Consider the following 8,010-nt stretch of genomic DNA (forward strand, 5'->3'; position numbering starts at 1 on the left):
CTGCATTGTTCATGCAGGCCCAAGTGGAAACAAAAGAGCCCCTCCTCCCCCTCGCCGGAGGACACGAACTCCAGCCGAACGCTGACGCCGCGTTCGGTTATGTCGGCCGAGCGCTGCGTCATTGTATTTGTTGTCCCCATCCGTGTAGTTGTTAAGTTAACCGCTTGGGGCGTCACGGTCTGTCCTCCTCCCCAATACTTGGGCGCAATCTATCCCCGTGCGAGTGGAGCGCGGTGGGTGCGCCGAGCATGATGTGGTCGCCGCGTCGGACAGAGAGGCATCCCATAAATGTTCCTTCCACCGTTCTGCTGCAGACACTAGCACGTGCAGAGCGCGTCTACACTCGCAGCCTGATCTTTGGTGCTTGGGCAATTCAGCTAAAGGTAGTCGGGTTGATTTTTAAGAGTGCATACGTCCAAGGGACTCTGTACTTGTGTCCAATGGGTGAGCTGGGTTCGGGTGACGTCCTGAACACCGCGGATATGCATCGCAGTAAAAAGCTGGAGAACTTTCGAGGTAAAGAAGGTAAGAAACATTTTGCTATATTTTCAATTTTTTCCCACCGAAAAGTAGGCTTTTGTTTTTCTACCCTCGTGTACTAGTTTGTTTCTAGAGCGCAGCTCTTAATCGCCCGTTTCCGGCTTGAGTGGCGTCACCGTCGGCGTAACCACGCGGTGCATTGTGGGAAACGTCACAATAATGCACCGCGCCGAAACGTCGCGAGAAGCGGAGGAGGAGAGGGTACGGAAGAGGAGGAGGGGCATACACTCCCCTCAACACCCTCCTTTCCTCCTCCTCAAGAGCTGGGCTCTAAATCGGGGTTACAGGAAGTTGTAAATGCCTTTCAATTTTTTGTCCCATTAAACAATATGCGATTAGCAAAATCCCAATTTATTTCGGCTCGAGATTAATTTTATTGTCTTTTTATACACTGCATTCCATACATTGAAATTGATAGCGCTTCGGAGACCGTCCATCATTTTTATCTTGCTGCATTTCCGTTCGAACCTTTAGACCAGCGTTCGCCGTCCGCTGTTGTCAAGATGGAAGAATAATATGGACGACACTCGTGGATTGAGAGTCGGTTTATTTTTTCCATAACCGCAGGGCGTCTTAGGCGGTTCTCGAAGACTCCGCCATTACTGCCCACATTCCCGCTGGCAGTCTGCGAGAGTGGCGAACCTCTGGCAGTCGTGTGGACCGGTCACCGACGGGGTAGTCACACATCGCCCCGTTCCCGGGTTGTAGCGGGCTGTGGTCGTCACTGTGTGGCCTGGGTCCGGGTTGCCAGGATTGGTACAAGCTGTGGGTAGTGAAACACAGGGGGGATAAGTGATGCTTCGCGTGGTGGGTATGTACCAAAAAAGAAAAAGAAAAGAGCGGTGGCTAAACAAACACAAACCCAAACTGAAAACCGAAACGAAAACGTTATTTTTATTTGAACCGGATCAAAACCAAATGTGTAAAGGAACATTTGGCACTTAACTCAAACCCGAACGACAGCACAATCTCAAGTGGCGAATACCGGTTCATCAGGAAACGGTTCGGCGTAATGAAATCTGAGCGGCGCCTGTTTTTGCGCGTGGCGATGGATAACGTCAGCGGCCCGGTGTTACCTAAATACACGGCAACAATGTAGAAGCAAGTCAGGAACGAGTAAACAAATAAATCAATTTCGCGCGTATTCGCCCGCCCTGTCCTTGGCGTCGGGAAGTCGGTTCGGAGGAGCAAGCTGGCTATACTAGGAAGGACAATTCAAGTTTTTGTTTGTTTGCTTTCTTTCTGCTAAACAGTGCTTCGCAAGGAAAGAGGCAAGTAACATGGTCCCCAAAATAAAAACAAAAACCGACGCGCTTCTTGGGGGTGCTTGTCCTGTTGTTCTAGAAAGCCACGGCGGAACCGCGCTCCGTGAAGACAAGAGCGGCAATGTAAAGCCAGGAGTCGCGTGTCACATAGAAGCTCAGGCGCCTGGACACCAATCGCCCGGTAGACTCCGATGCACCTTACCATGGACTACAAGGCTGTTACGAGCCATCGAATCCGAATCCGATTATCACATTTATTTTCCCCGAAGTTGTAAGTAAACGCGAGAAAACACAAAAAACATCCTACCAGCCTTCTGTCATACCCAGACATTTTGGCCGCCAAGCGCGTGTTTTTAACTTTTTCAAGATTGCAAGAGTGTGAGTCTATATTATTGACAGGCGCTGAAAATGCGCGAGAGCGGAGATTTCGAAAGCACCGGGAAGGAGGGGCTTCAGCCGTGCTTCGAAAGTATTTTCTGTAGCCTCTGTGCACCAAATTGAAAAATATTCTTGATATTCGTGATCCTGGAGGCCAAGTAAAGACTATTTATTTGTTTTTCATCAAATACAGACGCGCTTTACTTTACCCTTTAACAACTGAAGTCTAAAATGTTTCGTTTTTGTTTAGCGTCATAATCGGTGGGGTAGAAGATTATGGTTTACCGACTAAGCTTAGAATTTAACCGATGTTGTCAATAACGGCACAAATGGATACGCAGGGCCCAGTGCGCCTTTCTTCTCCACAAGAAGGAAAAGCTTGATTTTTGCTCTTTTACAACTGCTGTGAAATAACCAGTAGCGAAAAATATAGGATGGTTCAAGTCCCCAGGCTCGATCTAAAATGGGCCGTAAACGTCGACACCTGCACGTAGCAATCTAAACTTTTCGTCAAAGGTGTAATTCACAGGTCGGGTTTTTCTTGTAAAACTTTAAAGCATAGCTTTCTTTTTTGTAAAAAAAATAAGGCCAAGAAACTTGCCACGGTCTACGGCGGGCAGCAACGCAGACTACAGGAGTCCAGTAGCAGGGTGTGTTTGGCGTTCGTATTATTAGATGGCGCTACCTCCTTATCGCGACGGCTCGCGACCACCGTGGTTTATTAAAATGAATATAATCTTTTTTAAAATGTACCTTCGGTTAAAAAGTAAATGCGAACAATAAAATCTAAACCTAAAGTAAAAAAACGCGTCTGCATAATGGCGGCGCTTTTGCTGCCAACGGATTTTGTCTACATGTCGTCTGCTATCTTTCGCTGGTCGTCTGCACCTTCAGACGCTGCTCCCGACGCCATCTATCAGTACGAACGCCAAACACAGCCCACTACTGGATTTGGTCGTTTGGGTCGCCACCGCCGTAGATTCTGGCAAGTTTCTTGGCCCTATTTTAAACAGAAAGATAGCTATGCTTTGTAATTTTACAAGAAAAAGCCGACCTGTGAAATACACCTTTGACGAAAAGTTTAGATGGTTACGTGCAGGCGCCGATTTTTACGGTCCATTTTAGATCGAGCCTGGTGACTTGAACCACCCTATATATAAACCCAAAGCGAATCGATAGGAATCGCAACCCGCGGTTGTCAGGCTGCCACCCAATCTAATATTGTTCCTTACACGGTGGCCGGACTAGCAATTGTATCGTGGCTGCTCTAAAATTTGTTGATTTGAAGAAAGAAGAAACGCATATAGGTATTAATGTTTTGTGTGCCAATATTCAGCGTTCAGTGAGCGAAGTAGTAATTGTGCTACCTGTGTGTCTTTAGAAAGCCGGAACCTAGTAAGCTTTAATGGGCGTCTAGTGTCTCTGCTATAGATAAGAAATTTTTTCCAGTACAGTAGCACTGCTTGCCTGGGGTCTGTAACATGCACAGCGACGTAATGACACACAACATCACGCCGGTACACGGTTCTTGTACAGATCGAAACGGGCATGGGGGGGGGGATTAAAGCTACGGAATTTCTGGATTTAATCCGCACCCCTGAGCCTAGTAGTCACGAAGTAGTTTACGACAGTTGAGTATAACGACGCGATATAAAAAGAAATATAGTCGCACTCAAACTGCTACTTCGGGCCTTGCCATCTCAGAGCCCCCCAAAAAACACGAAAAAAGCAGATTGTTTACACGTTTTTTACGTGACATCACTGCACCATTATGGCAGTCAGTTCTACCTGTTATATCCTAGAATAGAAAATACGGCAGAGACACTTAAGAATGCTTACTGTAGGAATGCGAAAGCATTCTTACGCGCGCAGTGTTCCTACAAGCAGCGCGCCCCGTCTTCCTTCCGCAAATGGCACTCAGCCGGTGACATCACGCTCCTCCACTGCGCAGGCGCAGCTAACCCTGCCGGCTTCACTACGGCTTCTGGGACGAGGCATTGCGTTGCTGTGCTTTTGTAGCGTAGAAAGTTGAGCTAGCTGGTACCTCAAACAGCGCACAAGCACAAGAGAAACAAAATAGAAGACAGGAAAGAGTGCTGACTCCCAACTTCTGAATTGTGAAAAAAAGGGAAAGAGGAACCTTCAGACCTGAACTTAGTAATGCATCCGACTTTCTTCATTCTTCTTTTTACCGTGTGGGTGCGCGTGGGCTTCATGTCTGAAGCTTCCTCTTTCTCTTTCTTTCAGAAAATATAAGTTGGGAGTCAGCGCTCTTCCATGTCTTTTATTTTCTTCCTCCAGGGCTTGTGCGCTCTTTTAGATATGTCTGCTGTGCTTTTCTTTGGGCTTTTTTTCTGAGGCGCGTCCGCGTGAATCTTGAGCGCACCCGCCGGCTTCCGTGACGAAGCATCTGAGATGCAATGCTTTCCTTTCTGTTTTATTGGCAAAGGGGAATTTCGGTACCGTTTTTCTGCTACAGAGGATGACAAAAACGGCTACAGACAACGCCGGCTTCGCTTCATGAAGCAGTTAATGTTTTCACATTAAAACAAATTCTGTGGTGCAAGACGTGTACTGCAAAATGCAAACACTCAGCAGTACGCCAATACAATGCCAGGTGCCGTGACATCGGTACAATTTCTGTATCGCAAGGCCCATCAGACTTTCACAATGTGTTGGCAGAAAAAGCGGAGGAAATTCCTCACAGATTCATCCGCTCTATTTTGCGGGTAACCTAAACTTAATGACAAACTTTGGAGATCACTTTTCGCGCCGTTCAGCGTCTTCTTCGAGATGCGCTTGGTCGCTATGCAGATTTGCAGATAAACAAACTGCAGCAATACTAGAAATGAAAAAAAAAAAAACGTTTTTTTTCTAATCGTTTAAATCAGACTCAAGACCTGCAATATTAGGTTTTGGTTTTTAGAGGGCAAATATAATTTGTGACATACTTGTCATTACTGTGTAGTAAAATAATCAATATTTCGGTGCGAGACGAGTAACTCTTTTAACTGAGGTGAATGATGAAAATAACACTAGTTGTGTCCTGGTATACCAAACTAGTGCTCCAAGTAAGAATTCCAAAATAAAACCACACTGCTTGTTCCACGCAAGCAGAATTGCTGCACAGCACCATAAAACCGGAGTTGAAGAAGAACAGAGTCACGCACCTTGGGGATAGGCGCACGTGTGTTGAGCACCGTCACGCAGCTTGGCATCTGAAATTGAGATAGAAAAGTGGACCATTCGGTTATATTTTATTAGTAATCATTGAAAACGTACCTATATTTGTTAGACACCATATTTTAGCAGACGGAGGTGTTTAGGACGCCATTTCATCAGAGTTCCTAAATAAAAGGCGCACTTTATGTTCTCTACCTGTGCCCACCTTTATTGCAGAGGTTTACTTAGTCGTTTGGACACATCTGTTTCATCCTCGGACGCTCCACCGACAACAATTGCTTATGCGCGCGCGAGTCGTCGGGGGATCCGAGATGCGTTTCTTTTTCGTTTCTTCCACTGCAACTTCTGGAGTCGTCACCGCAACGCAACAACCACCATTGACGACTCGGGAGAAATGCAAAAGTCGGCCCACTCCGCCTGCCCAGAGACCAATTGTCATACAGCTACTTCAACTTCGTCTGAGATGTTGAACCAAATGATTTCGAAGACTAATTACAATGGCAAGCGATCGTGAATGCTGTAAACTACGCGTGTGATTAAATTTTTGTGGTCAGGGCTAGCGAGCCGCTATGGAGACCGCGAGCAGACGAATTTCTAAAATACGCGACGTGAACTATCGTTCAAGTTCAAGAGTATAGAGACGAATCAGCTACCTTTATGGTCATTGCGACACATGTCAGAGTTCTTGAAGTTCCTGCCGGTAAATGGTTACTCGGTTGTCTAACTTACAACATTGTGCGCTGTGAAACTCGAGCTATATATCTAAATGTTGCGGAACGTTTCAAATGTTTACTATGAGATGACGCTGCCGGTCAAACGCAATCATCATCATTGTTTAAACAGTTGCGCTGGTATTTTGATTCGCTAAAACGATTTAAATTTTAAATGCACGTTTTCACGAAATGAAAGAGCTTCACAGCATATGGCACAAACGATTTTGCTAATGCTGCCTATTAAAAGGGACTGTGTGACGCTGCAAAGTTTAGGGGACTAATTTAAGGGAGTTAGTGCATACAGTTTTCTCTTCGCGCCGACATGCGATTTGTCGCGCGCGTTGACTGTCGTGACTAATCAAGTAAGGTATTAGCATCCAACATGATATACTCCTGCCGTTTTGGCTGGCGGCCATATTTTATGCATCTTTGGTATATCGGCCAAAAGTGAGGAAATGGTGTCAGAGAAAATTGCTGACAACAATTCGGGCAAGAAATGTCCTACTTGCTGACGAGCGCGTCCTTATTTTTTTATTTGTTTGTTTGTATTCTAGGACCTGATTGTCATATACTCTAAGGCCTGGTTACTGTGCAGCGACAAACAATCAAACGCGACTCGCACAAAGGACTTGTTTAGGTTTTTCTTATTGTTAGGAAAACTTCCTTTTGTTTGTTTTCTTTAGAGCATACTGAAATGGCCATAAAATAGAATGCATGAGAACTAGCCAATAGCAGACAGATAGAATAAAAGCACTAAAGTCGCTCGGTAGTTCTCCACTTATGCGTGTTGAGGGAACCAAAATGCAAAATAAGGAGCAAAAAGAGACGTGGAACGCGGCCGCGCCGTCGTCTGGTACATACCACGCAGCGTCAGTACCCACCGAAGGACACATAAAAGTGTCAGCCATCATGGCACTCTCCCTGCTCTAGCACGCTCCAACACAGCCAGTCACTGCTGGAGGTGACCACGTATATGGCGATGGCAAGATGCGTGGCCTATCATGACCAGACTTCTTGCTTTATAGTAGACCTTTTATCGGGGTTTGTACGGGTTGATGATGCATTCTTATTGGTCGCTAGCTCTAAGGACTGTGCACAGAACTCGAGACGAAGTATATACTCACCGCATGTAACGGCGAGGCAAAGGACTAGCAGAAATGCCGCCTTGGTTGCGTACGCAAACTTAGCTGCCATATCGCTCGAGCTTGTCGTTATGGGAACTGATGAAAAGGACACACGCTGAATAGGCTGATGAGCGGACTTTTATACGGTTACTCTACCACGCAATTTCCGCTCTGCGTCGTTCTGAGTGGGACGACAACACATTTTCAGATAATTTGTCTAACTCGAAATGCGAACGTCCGGTAATTTTTACGGGAAGGATGGAACCACGCGATGAAGTGTGTGACACACGATGAAGATAATTTGTTTTCTATTTCGTCCATTTCCCGTCCCAGTTGAGGACAGACTTTGACACTGTAATAGGCGCATTGCACGGCACTTGGCTTCGACTGTTTGGCGAATGCTCAAAAAAGGAGGATTGAGCACGTCCGTTTCCCCCCTTGTTGTCCGAATAATTTGGCCAATTATAAAAACAAAACCTTTTCCATCCTGTGTCAGAATTGCTGGGTGTTGTTGCATGCACGTGGCGGACATTACTATTTCATTGTTTTCTTAATAACTCAAACATTTTGAGAGACCGACACTGATAGTCGATTGCCTCACGGAATCACTATATAAGAGTCCCTTTATCGCCATGTGCAGCACGTTTCCAGGTTATCACGAGTCGTATACACAACGAACTAACTCGACATGGCAACTAAGTTTGCGTACGTTTCCAAGGTGGCGATCCTGCTGGTTCTCCTCTTCGCCATGGCATGCCGTAAGTATTTCTGGCATGTACATTGTGTGCATTACTTAGCACTGGAATG

At 46.0% G+C, this 8,010-nt stretch overlaps 1 protein-coding gene across 1 annotated transcript; it reads right to left on the reverse strand.

Moving 5' to 3' along the window:
• Positions 1 to 1,139: 1,139 nt before the first annotated feature.
• LOC120843909 lies at positions 1,140 to 7,273 on the reverse strand. Its single transcript, XM_040215381.1, has 3 exons — positions 7,204 to 7,273; positions 5,354 to 5,401; positions 1,140 to 1,303 (listed from the first exon to the last, which is right to left on the reverse strand). The coding sequence occupies exons 1-3, from the start codon at positions 7,271 to 7,273 to the stop codon at positions 1,140 to 1,142; spliced, it is 282 nt and encodes a 93-aa protein (XP_040071315.1).
• Positions 7,274 to 8,010: the final 737 nt, after the last annotated feature.

This window comes from Ixodes scapularis, unplaced genomic scaffold (assembly GCF_016920785.2).
Source record: "Ixodes scapularis isolate PalLabHiFi unplaced genomic scaffold, ASM1692078v2 PGA_scaffold1__304_contigs__length_218370807, whole genome shotgun sequence".
NCBI lineage: Eukaryota > Metazoa > Arthropoda > Arachnida > Ixodida > Ixodidae > Ixodes > Ixodes scapularis.